This window comes from Myotis yumanensis, unplaced genomic scaffold (assembly GCF_028538775.1).
Source record: "Myotis yumanensis isolate MYYU_CA2020_CCGP unplaced genomic scaffold, mMyoYum1.0.hap1 SCAF_17, whole genome shotgun sequence".
Classification (NCBI taxonomy): Eukaryota; Metazoa; Chordata; class Mammalia; order Chiroptera; family Vespertilionidae; genus Myotis; species Myotis yumanensis.
This window is the reverse complement of record NW_027223768.1, coordinates 19,014,736-19,035,673: the sequence shown is the minus strand read 5'-3', so window position 1 is coordinate 19,035,673 and position 20,938 is coordinate 19,014,736. Positions and strand designations below refer to the sequence as shown.

General features: G+C 40.1%; 2 protein-coding genes across 4 annotated transcripts in view; both read right to left on the bottom strand.

The window, feature by feature from the left end:
• The window catches only part of RABGAP1L (RAB GTPase activating protein 1 like), a 425,164-nt gene that overhangs the window by 276,107 nt on the left and 128,119 nt on the right, over positions 1–20,938 (bottom strand). The window lies entirely within an intron of this gene.
• On the bottom strand, positions 348–5,225 carry GPR52 (G protein-coupled receptor 52). The gene has a single exon (XM_070397219.1). It carries the CDS (start codon positions 3,335–3,337, stop codon positions 2,252–2,254), a length of 1,086 nt encoding a protein of 361 aa, XP_070253320.1. The 5' UTR covers positions 3,338–5,225; the 3' UTR covers positions 348–2,251.

Sequence of the window (20,938 nt, the reverse complement as noted above, 5' to 3'; positions counted from 1 at the left end):
TCACTTTTCTCTAGTTTCCTCCTCTCTATAATGGGAATAACAGTAGCTATCTCCAAGAGTCATAGTAGGATTAAATGTCACATGTAAAACTTAACTTGGTGCCTAGCGCATAACTGTTGTTAGAATTGTTATGAGAAAAAGCTAGAAGCGGAAAATGCAATAAACATGACCTCACGGTTCCTATACAGGTCATCTACTGAGTCTTTTCTAACTATATGTACACTCCAAACTTAAGGAATCAAAATGTGTTTGTTCTCAAATAATACATGTTGAAGGTAATATCTAAACTTAAAATGTGCATTTCAACTTTTCCAAGATGCCAATTGCAAACTGGGGACAAGAATTAATGTAAGCAACCCAAACCACAGAAATATAAAACAGTTAAATTTTGATCCCAAACAAGTAAACTCTTGTTCCAAGTTAAGTATTTTATTAAACTGGAGCAAAGTCTGATTTTGATATATAGAATACTATTTTATTATTTATTTTAAACCTTTCTTACATTTTAAAAAATATACAGGGTTTCAGAACAACCTCAATAGAATGATGACATTTCCACTAAAGGGCCTATGAAGTCAAACCACCAGTGTGCAACATGGTTGGCTTCCGTAGGCACATTCATTAATGCATTTCATAAAACAAACAAATCAAAAATGCTGAGAAGAAAAATACTCAGTAGTAGTTTGATATAAAATTTAAAATATCTATCAGGCAGGAAAATTATGGTAAAAAAAAAAAGTAAGATTTAGATGTTTTACCACTCAGACCTGCTTCACTACTAATTCCCAAATGCCATTTTGCTACATCTAAACCCCTGACAATTTATTACACAATTCCATGTAGCACACTAAAAAATAAGCGAATTTAAACTCTGAATATGAAAACAGATCATTACAAAAGAAAATAGTGAAAGCTGTCACCTGTATTTCATAATTATATTATATTCTCAGCAGCACTAAGAATACAGCTTGGTCTAATATAAATATCTAAATAACAGCTACACAAAAGTATTTTTTCACTAAAATAAGTTTTTGTATATTTTTTCCCTATGTTGGTGACTTAAGCAACATTGATCTATATATTGTACTAAGAAAACATTAGGCACAGATCACATAATGTCATTTACATTTTCTTTGTTGTAAAAAATATACTATGTCCAAACGCATATTACACAAATGATTGGTGGACAGAACAGTAAGTTTTGTAAACCTAACACAAAAAGGTCAATATTTTAGTCTTAAAAATAAAAAAAGACACACCAAGTAGCTTTAAGAGCAATGCCTCACTTCCGGGTGAGTACTCACCATCTGCATTAGAATTATTTGTTGATTGTATTAAAGGAAAACAAAGCTTTACTATATAGCAAAAGGGACACCACTTTGGGAATGTGAAAGAATTTAAAATAAATCAGAAAAAATGTTTCTAAAAGCCATTAAAACGATTTAACATAATATCTCATACTGGTTATCGACTGCTTTGTTGGAAGGAATAAATTATTTAACATTTTGATTGCTCTATGTAGTAGATTCTTTCATTAGCTAAGACACTTCTGAATTAAGGTACCAAAGGATGCAGATAAAGGGAAATACAGCAGGAATACAGAGGAGGGGAGCATCATTTTACCCTGATGAAAGAAAAATACTGTTTCTTTTTGCTCATGGCAGAAAATGTGTGCTGTGGAGATTATAAAAACACAAGCAAAAGGGTTGTGTGGCAGGTACTAACATACAATGCTTACTATAGATCCATGAGAGACCACTTACGGATTTCAGATCAGTGTGTTTAAAAGTACACTTTGATGCCAAAGATTAACTTTGCCACATATATAATATGTAGCAATTTTCTATAGAGGAAAATTGATGCAAGTAATTTCCACAAACACAATGAGAGTAAAGAGACAAGAATCAGAGACAAAGACAGAGGACAGAGTTCAATCAGAGAGAAAGACACCAAGGGGCTTGGCTCGCATCCTGTGGAATATCTGACTTACTTTTGTCATCCTCAGTGCTTAATTTTTCCCACTACTGCACATTGACACTCACATGCTATATTTATCTCATGAGATTACTCTCTATACATCCTTTCCTTTAGTTTTTTCCTCCATGAAAAAAGAGAAAAAAATGAAACCTTTAGTCCCTTCATCTCATATTACTATTCAAGTAAATATTTCTCTAGTGGCAAATTTCCAGATGAATCAAGACTATGAACACAAACCACTATCCATTACACTTGATTTACTGGGCAGTTCTCTTCAAATGGAGCAGGAATTGGCCCGTTTCCTGGGCTTGGGGTCTCTTGTGTCCTGCTCCTTCAGACACATACAAGAGGTGCACATTGTCTCGGAAAGCCTTCGGAGGCCTAGCCGGAAAACACTGTTAGAAAGGCTGTATATTACACAGTTACAAAAACTATTACTTATAGCAAGCCAGGTTGTTAGGAAGGACAGTGTTGGATTGTCTAAGACCCGGGAGCTTTCCAAAAGAAAGTAAATAATATAGGGGAGCCACAGCATGTAAAATACGCTGGTTATCCGAAACAGGACCATGGCATAGCGACGGTCGGGGCTGTGTCCAGTCTCTCCAGAGGCATCCACCTCATTGCTCGGGAACCGGGCCCTCCGGTCATGTATTTCTTTGGTGTGCTGCCGGCAAATTTTGAAAATGTGGAAGTAAGTGAAGCAGACAACAAAGGCAGCAGGAGCATAAAGTAAACAAACAATAAAGCCTGTAAAATAGGCACTGGTGAGCCAAGAGGTGGCACACCATTCAAAAATGTCACCGTGGTAACCAGGTTTCCCCCAGCCAAAGAAAGAAGGCAAGAAAATTAGGCAGGAGTAGATCCAGATTAAAATAATGCAAATTCTCAGCCGACAAGGGGTGACCAGTTGATTGTAGGAGAGAGGCTTGGTGATTGCAAGATAACGATCCACACTTATGCAAGCAAGACATGCCATAGAAACACTTTTGAGAACAGAGATAATATATCCAAAAACCTGGCAAGTCAGTGACTCGTGGATACCTGTGGAGTAGTGGAGAAGTGAGAGAGTAGGAACCAAGCAGCTAACTCCAACGAAAAGATCAGCATATGCCATCGTCTGGATGAAGTAGCTGGTGGTATAATGGTGTAAGAGTGGAGCACAGTGAAAGACAAAGATGACTGTTAAATTCCCAGCAATGATCAGAAATGTCAGCAGGACAATAACAACTGTCTCAAAGACGCAGATGTCCACTGCACTGTAGTGGCCAAATCCTAGTGGGCAGGAGTGACGCTCAGACACATTCACAGGGCCACTGCTCAGGTTTAGGATCCTCCATTCAGTCCACCTGGATTCGTTCATGGCTTGGAATTGAGGGAACCTGCAGCCTGGGCTACAGCAAGCCGGTGCCCTGCCAGCATCTGTTAAACTCTGCACCTGAGAGTCTCAGAATCAGCTTTGGGAGACGGTGGCAGTGCTTCTGTCACAGCTGAGCATCCCAGAAAGGACTCAAGTCTCTTCATCAGCCTCAGTGAGCAGTGACACACCTCAGTTTTAAGGGGAGAGGGAGGAGAATAAGCTACAGCGGAGGTGGGGAAAGGTCACCATTAGCATCCTCTGGTGGTCTCAAACAACTTTTTGCAGACACAAGGCACTTCTAGAGAAAATGGATTTATTACCTTGCACAATAAAAAATTAAAGCTGCAAAAAGAAAAAAAGCAATTGCCAAGAGAAGAAAAGCTTCTGTGGGTTGTTTGTCCTCCTCAGAAAGGCTGTTTCTTAAGGATCAACTAGAAAGAATGAGAAAAGAAAAAGTCTGAAATTGTCTCAGGCTTCCTGTTTCATCTAACATAAGAAGTGGATTCATATTTTAGAATTTAAATAATTAAGATCTCAGATTTGGCTGGAAAGCTAAGAAAAAGTTCATTGTAACAAAGAGTGTTTGGGGGCTCATTTGAGGGTTTGATGCTGGTGGGTCAACTTTATGATCCATTTCTCTCTCATTTCTTTAAGAAGCTAAGAACTGCCACCACTACCCCCTTTCTGGAAAAGGCTAATTCCAAAAGACTCATCTGTATTTGGGCACAAAGGAGTAGAACAGAGGTAACAGACTCCAGATTGCCATATAGCTTTCATGCGAAAAACAAAACAATACATATTTCCAGTAGGAAGATAATAGGTAATGGGTTAACACCTGACAAAATATGACAAACTTTTCATTCTGCATGCATTTTTTAAGTGCTCAGAAAAAAACAAACAGTTTTAGTATATTACAGTTACTGGTGCTACCATCAACAATGTAATTTATACTTCTTCCTTTTCAAAAGAAAAATACATCATTTTGCTATTAATTTCAACATCATTAACTTTCATTGTCTGATATGCCACCTTCCTTAAAATGAAGCATGACCATAAAATATACAGCTCAAAGTTATTGCTCACCTTGCAACCACACCTATGTTTCAAATATATCTGTGAATTTACATGAAATTTAGACAATAATGGAAACTTTCCTATCTACTCTGAGCTTATCTGACTAGAAATGCTGCCATTATTTACTACTTAGGTATTTCTAGTAGACAGCATAATCTATACTTCTCTGCCTTTTCTATTTTCATTAGATAATTAACACAATAAAGAAACTTCAACTAAATCTTCTGAAAGTAGAAATTTACCTTGTTTGCTATATTTGCAGTTATGTAGCAGCCATATGTTTTTTTAAATGTCTCTTCTATTTCTGCATTCTATTTTGAGCAAGTACTCAATTAGCATAGGGGCCATTGGGTAGGTTGTAAAATGATTTTGTTTTAAAATACCTCTAACACATCAAGATGAGTTTAAATCCTAGAGTCTGAAATAATGAAAGGAATAATGCAGGAATGAATCCACCCAACTGGCTTCCAAGGTCGTCCTGATACAAGGTTAACATTGTCAAAAGTCTTTTTTAAAGTATAGGCATTTCGGAGAGTCGCTTGTCAGCCTTTGTTGTCACACCTTTTGAAGAAATGCCATAGGTTAAAAACACAGACTTCCTCAGGAACAATGCAGCGGCACTCTTCTGAAAGTTATTTTCTCGTGCATCACCAAGTCATGCAGGGAAGTCCTTCTTCTTTTAAAACAGCCACAGGATATTCCTCCTTGCACATTCCCAGCTTCACTTGTCACAAAATAGTTCTCTTGTTACAGGAATAAGGCAGTGCTCCTCACATACATTCACTGTTATGAGCTGCTTGATTCAGAAGTCCGACTCACTGTGATGCAGCTTCCAGGATGCTGTCAGGATATTCTTCACAATCGCTCGGCATCACTGCCTCCACCTGAGCTGGAGCCCGGCTCCTCCTCCTCATCCTGAGCTGATGCAGAAGAACTCACCATCAGAAAGGTGACTCGGTCCTCCTGCCCCAATCAACAGCACAGCCAATGGCTACAGCAGCTGAAACTGTCACTAGGTAACAGTTGCCAGGCACATGCAGGCTTATAGACTTACTCGGCAAGCTCCGATCAAGATTGACAAAAGAAGACAATGGGACTGACCGATCCTTATAACATATTAATGGCATGTATGGACTTCTAGAAATAGTCTCCCTGTATCATTTGTAAAGATTATTTCCTCTGGACAGGACAGGAAAAATAAAACAAAACTGGAATACACCTTTAAACCCTGCAGAAAAACTACCACAAGGTACTATGACACTAAAAAGTCAGCAGTAATTTAATGCTCATTGGCAGAAAAAACTTATTAATTATTAAAAATCAGCTAAGTCTTCATGAACTCAAGTGATACAGTTACTATTTTTATTCTCTAAAATATAGTTATATTTTGATTAACAGAAGTTAGAAATCACCTAATCTCTCAAATCCCTGCCACACCCACACTAACTTGCTGAATTTGATGTAGTTAACTGTACAAACAAAGCCTTGGAGCTAACACCTGTATACTAAAATCAATTTGGGAAAATATTTAAGGTCAAATATGACCTCAGAAGAGTAGGTATTAAAAATAAGCAGAATGTTTGCTTAGTCCACTTTTCACCCTAACATGAAAAAGATTCAACGAGTCAAAGAACTTGTCATACAGTACCTGAGTTACCCATACCCATGTTCAAAGAAAGAAAATTTAGCTCATTTATCTGATGAAGGTTAAAAATATTTTCATTTATTTTGAGTTACTATCAACAAACATTTACTATTTTAAGCATAATTCTTATGGGGTCAGCACTTTTCTTAAAAGTTATTTAGAACTAATTTGCCAATATTTCAGAATTAAGTTAGGGAAATTAAGATGAAAATGGAACCTGAAGGGCTGCTCAGTGGTTAGAGCATTGGGCCACAGACTGAAGGATTGCAGGTTCAATTCCCGGGCAAGGGCATGAACCTTGGGGCATGTGCAGGAGACAACCAGTCGATGTGTCTCTCTCGCATCAATGTTTCTCTCTCCTCCTCCTCTTCCCTCCCTTTCACTCTCTCTAAAAATCAATGGGGGAGGAGGGATCCTTGGATAATGATTTAAATAAAAAGATGAAAATGGAAGAGAACTAACATTTGTTGAGTACATTCTATGTGACAATCACTATACTATCTACACTAATAAAAGAGAAACATGGTAATTGGCGTACGACCGCTACCCTTCCCATTGGCTAATCAGCATATCCTTATGCAAATTAACTGTCAGCCAAGATGGCGGCTGGCAGCCATCCACTGAAGCGAGCAGGGAGGCTTGCTTCCTCCAGGAACTGCAGACTCCAACGTTCCCCGCCTCACTTGCTGGCCTCTCAACTGCAACTCTAAGCAACTATTACTATGTTGCAGTCAGCCCCGGACCGCAACATTGTATCCATGTTTTCAGCAGCGAGGCCTCAGAGCTAAAGCTGGCACAGAATAAAAAAAAGAAAAAGAAAACAAGGAGCGGTTGGGAGCTTTTAGTCAACTGCCAGCGGGAAAACAGCCCTCAGCCCCTCAGCCAGCCTGGCCAGGCACCCCAGTGGGACCCTCACCCTGATACAGGACACCCTTCAGGGCAAACCAGCCGGCCCCCACCCGTGCACCAGGCCTCTATCCTATATAGTAAAAGGGTAATATGCCTCCCAGCACCGGGATCAGCGGAGCAGCAAGGCTCCCGGCACCAGGATCAGCGTGACAGGGGGCAGCACCCAAACCTCCTGATCAGCCCTGCTCTGTGCCTGATAGGGGGGAGCTCCCCAATCCCCCGATTGCCCTGTGGCTCTGTGCGTGACAGGGTGAGGTGCCCCAACCCCCCGCCCCCACAGGCCCTGCTCTGTGTGTGACAGGGTAGAGCCATAACCTCTCCATCGGCCCTGCCCTGAGTGTGACAGTGGTGGCGCCCCAACCCCCTGATCGGCCCTGCTCTGTGGGTGATAGAGGGTGGCGCCCCAACCCCTCTCCATGGGCCTTGCTCTGTGTGTGACAGGGTAGAGCCATAACCTCCCCATTGGCCCTGCCCTGAGTGTGACAGGGTGCAGCGCCCCAACCCCCTGATCTGCCCTGCTCTGTGTGTGACAGGGGGCGGTGTCCCAGCTCCCCTATCGGCCCTACTTTGTGAGTGACAGCAGGGAGCTCCTCAACCCCCTGATGGGCCCTGCTCTGTGAGTGACAGGGGGCAGCGCCCCAACCCCCCTGATGGACCCTGCTCTGTTAGTGACAGGGGCAGCGCCCCAACCCCCTGATTGGCCCTGCTCTGTGCGTGACAAGGGGTGGCGCCGCAACCTCCCCATTGACCCTGCCTTGAGTGTAACAGGGGGCAGTGCCCCAACCCCCCAATCAGTCTATCCTGAGCATGACTGAGGGTGGCATTGCAACCTCCCGATCCGCCCTGCTCTGTGCATGACGGGGCGGTGCCCCAACTCCCCAATCGGCCCTGCTCTGAGCCTGACCAGGGGCTGCACCTAGGGATTGGGCCTGCCCTCTGCCACCCGGGAGCAGGCCTAAGCCAGCAGGTCGTTATCTCCCGAGGGGTCCCAGACTGTGAGAGGGCACAGGCCGGGCTGGGGGACCCCCCCCCCCACGCCCCCTGAGTGCACAAATTTTTGTGCACCGGGCCTCTAGTGTGCTTATAAAAACCTAACTTTCTGTGAAGTAGGTACCATCATTATCATTCCCCAAGAGAAGAGAAAGGGATCTAGAGAAGGTATGATAACTTGCCTACTATTACAGACTCATGAACCTAGGATTGAAATGGGTCAAAACTGTCATTATTAACATGGTATTTATGAACCCCATCCTTTTTTTCTCTCCTTTCCACCAATGGCTGCCAGTCAGGAAATGTCTAAGAAGAATTCTTTTGGATTTCAAACAACAATTTTTAAAGAACAGAGGCCCTATTCTTTCCTTTATGTTGATCTGCCTTTTAGGAAGACCTATTATTGCTAAAAATTTTTAAGGGTTTAGGTAAAGAGAATGGAAGTGCATTTTTCATTACCAGAAAAATTTATAAACAAGTTAGAATAACAATCTTAGAATGAGAACCATGTTGAGGTTTGAAAGTAAATATTTAAATTTAACATAAAAAGGCTAATGTAAATAATGCTGCAGTGAACATAGGGGTGCATCCGAAGAAAATAAAAACACTAATTCAAAGAGATATAGGCACCCCTATGTTCACTGCCGCATTATTTACAATAGCCAACATATGGAAGCAACCCAAGTGTCCATGATAGATGAATGAATAATAATATGTGATATATATATATACACTGGGTGGCCAGATTATTATGACCACCTGACATTTGTAGGCAAATTAACTATAATTTCACGCTGAAGTTGCTAGAGGGCCAGACCATTATAAATAGGGAAACAGGTTGTTTACCACAACAGAAGTGATTTTTTTCTGAAGATATGGGTAAACAACACAATTTAACAGCCTTTGAACGTGGGATACACACACACACACACACACACACACACACACACACACACTGAGTGGCCAGATTATTATGACCACCTGACGTCTGTAGGCAAATTAGACGTACACTGCATCATATGGGATATGGAAGCCAAAGGCCTGTTCGAACACCTTTGCTGCCTGCAGTTACCAAGTTAAAACGTCTCCAATTCGCACAGGAACACAAGGATTGGACAGTCGAGCATTGGAAAAAAAGTCATGTGGTCCGATGAATCACGTTTCCAGTTGCATCATGCAGAAGGCAGTGTGAGAATTTGGAAGAAACAGCGTGAAAGCATGCACTGCACATGCATGAGTACAACCCTTCAAGCTGGTGGGGGCAGTGTTATGGTTTGGGGCATGTTTTCCTGGCATGATTTGGGCCCTTTAATTCGTGTGGAACAACGTTTGAATAGCACAACATACCTAAGTATCATTGCTGATCAAGTTCATCCTATCATTTGATGGTGTATCCCAATGGAGATGGCTTCTTCCAACAAGACAATGCACCATGCCACAGTGCTCGTATTGTGCAGAAGTGATTTCAAGAACATGAGGGAGACTTTACCTTGCTTAGGTGGCCCCCACAATCACCAGATCTCAATCCAATTGAGCATTTGTGGGATGAAGTTAAAAGAGCCATCAGGCAGCTGGTTCCACAACCATCAAATCTCGCAGAACTGGACAGTGCTATTCATCAGGCACAGTGTCAGATTCCCCGCATCACCTTTCAACATGTCGTGGAATCAATGCCAAGAAGAATCGCCGCAGTATTGAAGGCAAAAGGTGGCCCAACAAAGTACCGAGGGGTGGTCATAATAATCTGGCCACTCAGTGAATATATAATGGAATACTATTCAGCCATAAAAAATGAAATCTTGCCATTGGTAACAACATGAATAGACTTAGAGGGTATTATGCTAAGTGAAATATGTCAGACAGAGAAAGATAAATATCATATGATTTCAATTATATGTGGAATCTAAAAAACAAAACAAATAAACAAAACAGAAACAGACTCATAGGTATAAGAAACAAACTGTTGGTTACCAAAGGGGATGGGTTGGGGGGCAGGTGAAACTAGGGGAGGGAATTATGAGGTATAAACTTCCAGTTATAAGATAAGTAAGTCATAAAGATGTAATGTACAGCATAGAGAATAGAGTCAATAATATTGTCATAACTTTGTATAATGATAGATGGCAAGTAGTCTTACTGTGGGGATTATTTCTATACACACACACACACACACACACACACACACACACACACTAGAGGCCCGGTGCACGAAATTTGTGCCCGGTGCACGAAATTTGTCCCCTCAGCCCAGCCTGCACCCTCTGCATCCTCTCCAATCCGGGACCCCTCGGGGGATGTCCGACTGCTGGTTTAGGCCCGATCAAAGGGATCGCGCAGTTGGACATCCCTCTCACAATCCTAGACCTCTGGCTCCTAATCGCTCACCTGCCTGCCTGCCTGGTCACCCCAACTGCCTCCCCCGCTGGCCTGATCACCCCTAATTGCCCCCTGACAGCCTGATCACCCCCAACTGCCCCCCCCCCGCTGGCCTAGTTGCCCCTCACTACCCCCCTTGTCAGCCTAATAGCCCCCAACTTCCCTCCCCTGCCAGCCTGGTCGCCCCAAACTGCACCCCTCTGCCAGCTTGGTCACCCCTAACCGCCCCCGCACACCAGTCTGGTTGCCCCCAACTGACCCCCCTGCCAGCCTGGTCGCCTCTCACTGCCCCCCCGCCGGCCTGGTCGCCCCATGCAGCCTGCTTGTTCAGTCATTGGGTCATCCCTCACTAACACCCTTGCCAACCTAGTCGCCCCACGCAGCCTGCTTGTTCAATCGTTTGGTCGTCCCTAACTAACCCCCCTGCCAGCCTGGTCATAGGCTGCCATCTTCTGAGGGTGTGAGGGTTAATTTGCATATTACCTCTTTATTATATAGGAATATATATCATATCACTATGATGTATACCTGAAACTAATAGGATATTATATTTCAATCATATGCCAATTTTTTAAAAGGCTAGAAAAGTCCTATTTTATAGGAAAGCATTTTTGACTTTTTAAAAAATATTTTTATTTATTTCAGAGAGGGGAAAGACAGAAACATCAATGATTGGAGAGAATCACCGATCGGCTGCCTCCTGCATGCCCCCCATTGGGGATCAAGCCCGAAACTCAGGCATGTGCCCTTGACCAGAATCGAACCCAGGACCCTTCAGTCCACAGGCTGACTTTCTATCCACTGAGCCAAACCAGTTAGGGCAGCATTTTGATTTTAGAAATGCCTAAAAGTATTAAAATCATATAAAATTGGATTTAACTAACATTTTACAATAATATTAAAAATTAAAATTACATTAGATAAATATTCATAAATGTAGAAAGATCCCACATTCCATACAAAGAAGAGTCAAATAATGTTTTACTACAAAACCATTGAAAAATAAAAAGCATCTAAACAAATGATTTTTCAAGTATAGATTTTACACATTTTAAAGACAGTTTTGAATTATAATTTTCTAAAATCAGGTACATGGCAAAAAAAATCTCATTTATGGAAATTCAAATAGTAGACCACTAAAGCACATTTATTTCCCAAAAATCACAGGCAGGGATCTGAATGTAAGAATGCTGTAAATAATGCATAACTGTACATGCTTTCAAAGGTATATGAGAAGGGAAGTTCAAGGAGCAGTGCCTTTGACCCACTAAGTTTCCTTTTATCCTTCCACCAACTTCCACCAAAGTTTCAGTAGTTCTAACAAGACAATTTTCTTCTGTTTAGAGACTGACTGTTTCTACTAGTCCCTCACTTTTCTTCCTTCCCACCCTTTTCTCAGATCTGATTATATAGGGACTAATTTACAATGTGAAGCTCTAATAACAAGAGTATTATTATCATATATCTACATAGCTCATTACATTAAGCATTCTTTGTTTTTACATTAGGCATAATTCTCTTCATTTGCAGGGTCATTAGGTGTTTGATTATTGCCACTCTTAATACAGTCATTACCCTTCCTCTCCTTTCAACTGATGGATGCTAGTCAGAAAATCTCTAAGAGGACCTCTGGCTCCTAATCGCTCACCTGCTTGCCTGCCTGGGATTTCTCCAGATTACTTCTAACAGCTAAAACTCTATAACTATATGAGATGATACACCACAGGTATTTGGTTTTTTATTTATACCTTAAAGATGTTTTATATATTCTTTTATGTATCAATATTTTGTTATTAAACATCTAAGCAATTACTCAATAGGCTCTCTACAGTAAAGCAAGAAGGACGTTAGCCATCGATGGTAAATAGGACAGAAGTAGGCAATGACTATCAAGGAGAACTACACAACTAATATAATATATTAAAAAGTAAACAAATATAGAATAAAGTAAAAGGTTTTAAAATATATTTATTAAGTGTACCAATGATGTATACATTCAGATTTTAACTATTTCTTCTACTACTACTCCCATTGGTTAACTTTTCTTCATCATCACTGTCACTACACTAAGCAAGTTAGCATCATCTTGTGTGCGGACTACTCTAGTGGCTTCCTGAATTTTATGTAGCCTCTTTTCAATCCATTATGCACAAAACAGAAAGAATATTCTTTCCAAAATGCAAACCAGATTGTACCACTCTTCTGTTTAAATTACTTCAGTGGTTTGACACTGCCCTTAGAGATAAAGACCTAACAGGCCCTATAAAACCCAGCCTCCATATATCTAGCCAATCTTACTTCTCTCTTCTATATTGTTTAGGATTAGCTAAACTGGCTCTGTTTCCCCCATCACTCCATCCTCCCCCAGTCCCACATATATGTGCTATGTTCCCTGCTGCCTAGGTTGTCTGTACCTGCTGCTTACTATGCCATCACACTTCTCTTAGTTAATTCAGATGTACTCTTTGCTTTCAGTTCAAATACTATCTCCTCAGAGAAATCTTCCATGAATTCCCAGACTACACCAGATTCCACACTTACCATAGTTATAATGATCTCTTTCATCCAGGGGAGTCTTCCTGACTAGATTGCCAGCCCCATGATTGAAGCAACATTTTGTTCCTCATTATATCTCAAGTGTCTACACTACAGAGTTGGGTATAGAATAGGAGTTGAACAAATAAATATTCAATATCATTTTAATATAAATCATATAAAAAAGCTTAAAGAGTCTATAAAATGTCAGAAAAACACTAATAACCAGTTTCTGTGAAATTCAGACTACACATAGTTCCTTGCAATCCCTTGTTGACATAAACTTCACATGAAAGCTATAAAATTTATGACCAAATTGCAGGGGGAGAATGATTAGTCTTCTAATATATTTAAATTAAGGGTAACATTCATCAATACTACTACCTAAACCCGATTCTATATGAATATTTAACTAGTGCTTTGAAAAAATCATATCTAGCAAGAGATGATGATTATTTACTTATTTTTAAAATGAAAAATGCTGCAAAATGCAGTGCCAATGTATTTTAAATGTAGTACTATCAAATGTAGTATTAACAATATCAAGGCGCCCTAGCCAGTTTGGCTCAGTGGATAGAGCCTCAGCCTGCAGATTCAAGGGTCCTGGGTTTGATTCCGGTCAAGGGACATGCCCGGGTTGTGGGTTCGGTCTCCAGTGGGGGCTGTGCAGGAGACAGCCGAGCAATGATTCCATCTCATCATTAATGTTTCTATTTCTCTCTTCCTTTCCCTTCCTCTCTGAAATCAATAAAAATAAATTTTAAAAAAAAAACAATATCAAGGCAAGGTGGTTTCAGTGCTAAAAAAAATAAAGACTCTGAAGCAGCACATATTACAATCCACTGATTTAGTGACCTCTCAAAGACAAAAAAAACAAGTTTATATTGTTAATTTCATTTTACTGTAATGTAAGTTATTGACAATTAAAAAATATTTAACAAAGGTTAAGTTAATCACACTACAAAAGAAAACTTCCTCAACCTGGAAAACCATGAGAAACAGTCCATGGGAAAACCTGCAGCTAACATGATATTGAAAGGTGAAAGACTAAATGCTTTCTCCTCTAGATGGGAAACCAGGCAAAAGTGTCTGCTCTCACCACCTCTGTCCACACTGTATCAGAGGTCCCAGACAGTGTAACAGGCAAGAAAAAAGAAATAGGTAAGCCATACAAGAAAAGGAAGGCGTAATTGTATATATAAGAAATACTTTTAAACTACCCAAAACCCATTAGAAATAATAACTTTGTCAAAATACAAGGTCAATAATACAAAAATCAATACATTTGTAACACACAATTGTAAATAAAATTTTAAAACAATAAACCATTTACAATAGCCTAAAAAAACAGGAAAATATGGATAAATTTAACAAAAGATGTATAAGACCTCTACCTTGCACACTACAAAATGTCATTGAGAAAAATTAAAATAAGTAGCAATATATAGCCTCTTATGGATTAGAAGACTCAATATTGTTAATAATGCCAGTTTTTCTCAAATTGATCTATAGATTTATTTGCTGATTTATTTGCTATTCCAATTAAAATACAAGCAGATATTTTATAGCACTAACAAGTTCTTTCTAAAATTTATATATAAATACAAAGAACCTAGGATAGCTAAAACAATATGGGGAAAGAATAAAAAAGTTGGAAGACTGGCAAACTGATTTCAAAACTTACTCTAAAGCCAAGGTAATGAAGGCTGGCATAAGGATAAACAGATCACAGAAGAGAATAGAGTCCAAAAATAAACCCATACTTACTTACCAACCAAATTTCAACAAAATCTAAAACAAGTCAGAGGAAAAGAAAATCTTTTCAGTAAATTGCAGTAGAAAAACTGGATATCTGGAGGAAAATGAACTTAGACCTTTCCCTCATACCATACACAAAAAAACATTGGAGATGATCATAGATCTATATATAAAAATTAAAACTATAAATATATAGCTTCTGGGAAAACATTCTAGAAGGAGAATACCTGCATAATATGAGAGTAAACAAAGATATCTTAGAATACTAAAAACAATAACTATAAAAAAATTTAATAACTTACACTTAACATCAAAATTCTGATTTTCTAATGATATTAAGAAAATCAATAAGCAAGTCAAAAGACTGGGAGAAAATGTTAGCAAAACACATATCTAACAAAGGACTTGTGGTCCAAGTTATACAATTTACTCTTATAATTTGTTAATAGAATACAAATAACCCAATTTAAAAACGAGAAAAACTGGCATAGACATTTCACAAAGTAAGGTATACATATGACTATTAAGAATATAAAAAAAGTGATTGAGTATCAACAGGCATCAAGAAAAAGCAAACTACAATCACAATAAGATACCATTATACACCCACCAGAATGGCTAATATTAAAACATTGACAAATACTAAATGTTGGTAAGGATGCAGAATAAGTGAAAGTCATCATGTAAAATGGCCCAACTTTAAAGCAGTTTGGGAGTTTCTGATAACATTAAACAAATCTGCCCTAACCCATCAAATCTACCCACTAGAAACAAAAACATATATCCATTAAAAAAAACTTGTATAAAAATGTACACAGCAACTTTATTTTTAATAGCCAAAAACTGAAAACAACCATCCATCCATCAATAAGGGAATGGATAAACAAACTGAGATATGCACATACAATGAAGTTCTCGGACAGGAAAACTAGTTCTGTTTTTTCTTTTTAATTTGAATTCTCTATTGTTTAAAGTATTACCTAAGTCTCTTTTTACCCCCATTGACCACTCCCCGGCCACCCCCACTCCCCAGCACATGCCCTCACCCCACCCCACCCCACCCAGGTCTGTGTCCATTGATTATGCTTAGATGCATGCATACAAGTCCTTTGGTTGATCTTTTACCCCCTCACCACCCGCCACCCCTGCCTTCCCTCATAGGTTGGACAGTCTGTTTGATGCTTCTATGACTCTGGTTCTATTTTTTTTTTTCCATCAGTTTATATTGTTCATTATATTCCACAAAAGAGTGAGATCATGTGATATTTATCTTTCTCCAACTGGCTTATTTTGCTTAGCATAATGCTTTCCAGTTCCATCCATGCTGTTGCAAATGGTAAGAATTCCTTCTTTTTTACAGCAAAATAGTATTCCATTGTGTAGATGTACCAGTTTTCTAATCCAATCATCTGTTGATGGGCACTTGGGCTGTTTCCAAATCTTAGCTATTATAAATTGTGCTGCTATGAACATAGGGGTGCATATATCCTTTCTGATTGGTGTTTCTGTTTTCTTGGGATATATTCCTGGAAGTGGGATTACTGAGTCAAACGGGAGTTCCATTTTTAGTTTTTTGAGGAAACGCCATACTGTTCTCCACAGTGGCTGCACCAGTCTGCATTCCCACCAGCAGTGCAGGAGGGTTCCTTTTCCTCCACATCCTCTCCAGCACTTGTTGTTTGTTGATTTATTGATGCTAGCCATTCTGACAGGTGTGAGATGGTACCTCATTGTTGTTTTGATTTGCATTTCTCTGATGATTAGAGACTTTGAGCATGTTTTCATATGTCTCTTGGCCTTCTGTATGTATTCTTTTGAAAAGTGTCTATTTAGGTCCTTTGCCCATTTTTTTTATTGGATTGTTTATCTTCCTTTCGTTAAGTTGTATGAGCTTCCTGTAAATGTTGGAGATTAAACCCTTATCAGAGATAACATTGGCAAATACGTTCTCCCATACAGTGGGCTTTGTTGTTGTTTTGTTGATGGTTTCTTTTGCTGTGCAGAAGCTTTTTATTTTGATGTAGTCCCATTTGTTTGTTTTCTCCTTTGTTTTCATTGCGCTAAGGCAGTGATGGCGAACCTTTTGAGCTCGGCGTGTCAGCATTTTGAAAAACCCTAACTTAACTCTGGTGCCATGTCACATAGAGAAATTTTTTTATATTTGCAACCATAGTAAAACCAAGATTTATATTTTTTATTTTATTTTTTTAATATATTTTTAATTAAGATATTACATATGTGTCCTTATCCCCACGTTACCCCCTACCCCCTCCCCCTCATGCCCCCACCCTCCCTCCCCTGTTGTCCGTGTCCATTGGTTAGACCTATATGCTTGCATGTAAGTCCTTTGGTTGATCTTTCCCCCTTACCCCCACCCTCCCCTACCTTCACTCCAAGGCCCTACAGTCCAATCAATGCCTCTCTGTCTCTGGATCAGTCCTTGTTCATCAGTTTATGTTGTTCATTATATTCCACAAATGAGTGAGATCATGTGGTATTTATCCTTCTCTGACTGGCTTATTTCACTTAGCATAATGCTCTCTAGTTCCATCCATGCTGTGGCAAATGGTAAGAGCTCCTTTTTCTTCTTCCTCTTCTTACAGAATACCTTTCAGCATTTCATATAATGCTGGCTTGGTGGTGATGAACTCCTTTAGCTTTTGGTTATCTGTGAAGCTCTTTATCTGACCTTCAATTCTGAATGATAGCTTTGCTAGATAAAGTAATCTTGGTTGTAGGTTCTTGCTATTCATCACTTTGAATATTTCTTGCCACTCTCTTCTGGCCTGCATGGTTTCTGTTAGGAAATCAGCTGACAGTCGTATTGGTACTCCCTTGTAAGTAACTGACTTTTTTTCTCTTGCTGCTTTTAAGATTCTCTCTTTGTCTTTTGCCCTTGGCATTTTAATTATGATGTGTCTTGGTGTGGTCCTCTTTGGATTCCTTTTGTTTGGGGTTCTCTGCACTTCCAGGACTTGTAAGTCTATTTCTTTCACCAGGTAGGGGAAGTTTTCTGTCATTATTTCTTCAAATAGGTTTTCAATATCTTGCTCTCTCTCTTCTTCTGGCACCCCTATAATTCTGATGTTGGTATGCTTGAAGTTGTCCCAGTGGCTCCTTATACTATCTTCATATTTTTGGATTCTTTTTGCTTTTTGCTTTTTCGGTTGGGTATTTTTTGTTTCTTCGTATTTCAAATCTTTGACTCGATTCTTGGGATCCTCTTGTCTGCTGTTGGATCTCTGTATATTATTCTTTATTTCAGTCAGTGTATGCTTAATTTCTAGTTGGTCTTTTTTCATGTGCTCCAGGGTCTCACTAAATTTATCGGCGGTTTCCAGAAAATTCTTGAAAAACCTTATAAACGTGGTTTTGAACTCTATATCCAGTCGTTTTCTTTCCTCCATTTCTGTCATTTGTGACCTGTTTCTTTGTCTCCGCATTTTTTATGCTTCCTGTGTTGGTAGAGTGGTTTTGTGTGCTAGGTGTCCTATAGGGCCCAGTGGCTCAGCCTCCCCAGTTATCTGAGGTGGACACTCTTGGTGCATCCCCTTGTGGGCTTTGTGCACAGTCTTGTTGTAGTTATGCCTTGATTGTTGTAGGTATCACTGGGAGGAATTGACCTCCAGGCCAATTGGCAGTGAGAATCAGCTATGTCTGCAGTGGGAGAACTTCTGTGCTGAAGACACCCTTCTGGGGCAAGACTTGCTTCAGTGGGGCTTTGGTGCTCACTGAGTCTGCCCCCTGAGTGTGTCCCTTATGGATCTGAGGAGTTGTAATCTGGATGGTCCCACTCTGACCACTGGGTACACTGGCTCTTGGTTCTAAGGAGGTGCCAATTTAGCCTCTGCCTAAGGTTACCCAGCAGGAGATACGAAGAGATCTGCAGATTTCCCTTCCTTTTTTGGGGTTTGGAGGTGCCCAGATGAGGCCCAGCTGTGAAGCAATGCAAGCTGCTGTGGGGCCTTGGGCCTTCTCTTGGAAGTTCTGGGTCTGTCTGGCCCAGCTGCAATTTGTTGGTAATTTTCAGGTTGCAAAAGGCCAGGGCATTCATATGCAAAAGCCTCTGCCACAGCCTGGGTGGGGCGGGATCTAGGAATCAACAGGGTGGAGCAAGCAGCTATGGTTGATCCTCAGCCCTGCCCTAAGGGGCCGCGCGTCTCAGTGTCCCGGTAATCGCTGCAAGCACCTCTGAGGGAAAGCCACCCTCAAGTTCCGAGTTCTGCCTGCTGCCAGACAGTCCAGTTTCTCCCCATATGAGCCCTGGGTCCCCAGAGACTTCCCGGAACCGGAGTTCAGAGCAGTCGGGAGCTTGTGACTCCCTCCCGATTCAAAAAGACAGCTGCATCCTCAGGTACCAGCCCCTTTCCACGCGTGTGCTCGAGCCTTCGTACCTCTACACTTTACTTCCGCAGCTCCTCTGAGTCTCAGTGTGCTTTTCTCTTTTCTTCTAGCTGTAGAATTTCCACTCAGCCAGCCTTCCTGTGGTTCTGGATGATGTCCATTCTGTCTTTTCGTTGTATTTTTGAAGTTGTTGTGGGAGGCAGCAATTTCCGATGTTTACCTATACCGCCATCTTGGTTTCTCCACAAAGATTTATATTTTTGATATTTATCTTATATATTTAAATGCCATTTAACAAAGAAAAATCAACCAAAAAAATGAGTTCGCGTGTCACCTCTGACATGCGTGTCACAGGTTCGCCATCACTGCCCTAAGGGCTGTATCGGTGAAGATATTGCTTCAGCTTATGTCTGAGATTTTGCTGCCCGAGGATTCCTCTAAGATTTTTATGGTTTCCCATCTTATGTTAAAGTCCTTTATCCATTTTGAGTTTACTTTTGTGTATGGTGTAAGTTGATGGTCTAGTTTCATTTTTTCGCATGTATCTCTCCAATTTTCCCAACACCATTTATTGAAAACTGTCTTGACTCCATTGTATGCTCTTGCCTCCTTTGTCAAATATTAATTGAGCATAATGGCTTGGGTTGATCTCTGGGTTCTCTGTTCTGTTCCATTGATCTATATGTGTGCTCTTGTGCCAGTACCACCCAGTTTTGAGAACAGTGGCTTTGTAGTATAGCCTGATATCTGATATTGTGATCCTTCCAACTTTGTTCTTCTTTCTCAAGATTGCTGCAGCTATTTGGGGTCCAGTCCTGAGAGCGGAAGTTCATAGCATTACAGGCCTACCTCAAAAAACAAGAAAAACTGGTAATAAATTATCTAACTTTATAACTTAAAGAATTAGAAAGAGAGCAACAAGAAAAGCCCAGAGTGGGTAGAAGGAAGGAGATAATAAAGATCAGAGCAGAAATAAATGACATAGAGACTAAAAAAAAATACAAAAGATCAATGAAACCAAGAGCTGGTTCTTTGAAATGATAAACAAGATTGATGAACCTCTAGCCAGGCTTACCAAGAAGCAAAGAGAGAGGACCCAAATAAACAAAATCAGAAATGAAAAAGGCAAAATAACAACAGACCCCACAGAAATCCAAAAGACTATAAAAAAAATTATGAGCAACTCTACTCCAACAAACTAAACAACCTAGAGGAAATGGACATATTCCTAGAAAAATACGACCTTCCAAAACTCAATCAAGAAGAATCAAGAAATCTCAAGCTGATAACTAAGGAGGATATTGAAACAGTCATCAAAAAGCTTCCAGCAAACAAAAGCCCAGGGCCAGATGGCTTCACAGGAGAATTTTACCAAACATTCAAAGAAGAACTAAAATCTATCCTTCTCAGACTATTCCAAAAAATTCAAGAGGAAGGCAAACTAGTTTTTGACGAAAGAAATCAGAACATAGTTGCCTCAGGGTGAGTGTGTGTGTGTGTGTGTATGTGTGTGTGTGTGTGTATGTTGACTGGCAAGAGGTATAAGGAAACTTTCAGGGAAGATGAAAACATTTTGTATTTCAATTGCTGTGTGCTACATTCATGCATACATGTCAAAACTCATCTAAATGTAACATTTAACATCTGTGTATTTTAGCTACATGTAAGTTATTGCTAAAGAGAATGATAAAACTATTATTGCACTTGCATATTTCAAGTGCTCCATTTTTGTGTAAAATCACTAAATTAGAGTCTTAAATTACCTGAGTGAATTTTAAGGCACTGCCAGGAAATCATATATAGGTGTTGGCAAAAGTGAGTTTATAGTTGTGAGTATGTGAATCAGAGTTTATTCTTATACTAGAGGCCCAGTGTATGAAATTCATGCACTGGGGGGGGGGGGGGGGGGATTACCAAACCTTAGTCCATGAAAACCTCAGTTACACAGATCTTGTGAGTCCCAAATAATTGAG

Bases quoted from the DNA above. Each gene is read 5' to 3' on its own strand.
- GPR52 (XM_070397219.1), bottom strand. From the start codon at position 3,337: ATGAACGAATCCAGGTGGACTGAATGGAGGATCCTAAACCTGAGCAGT.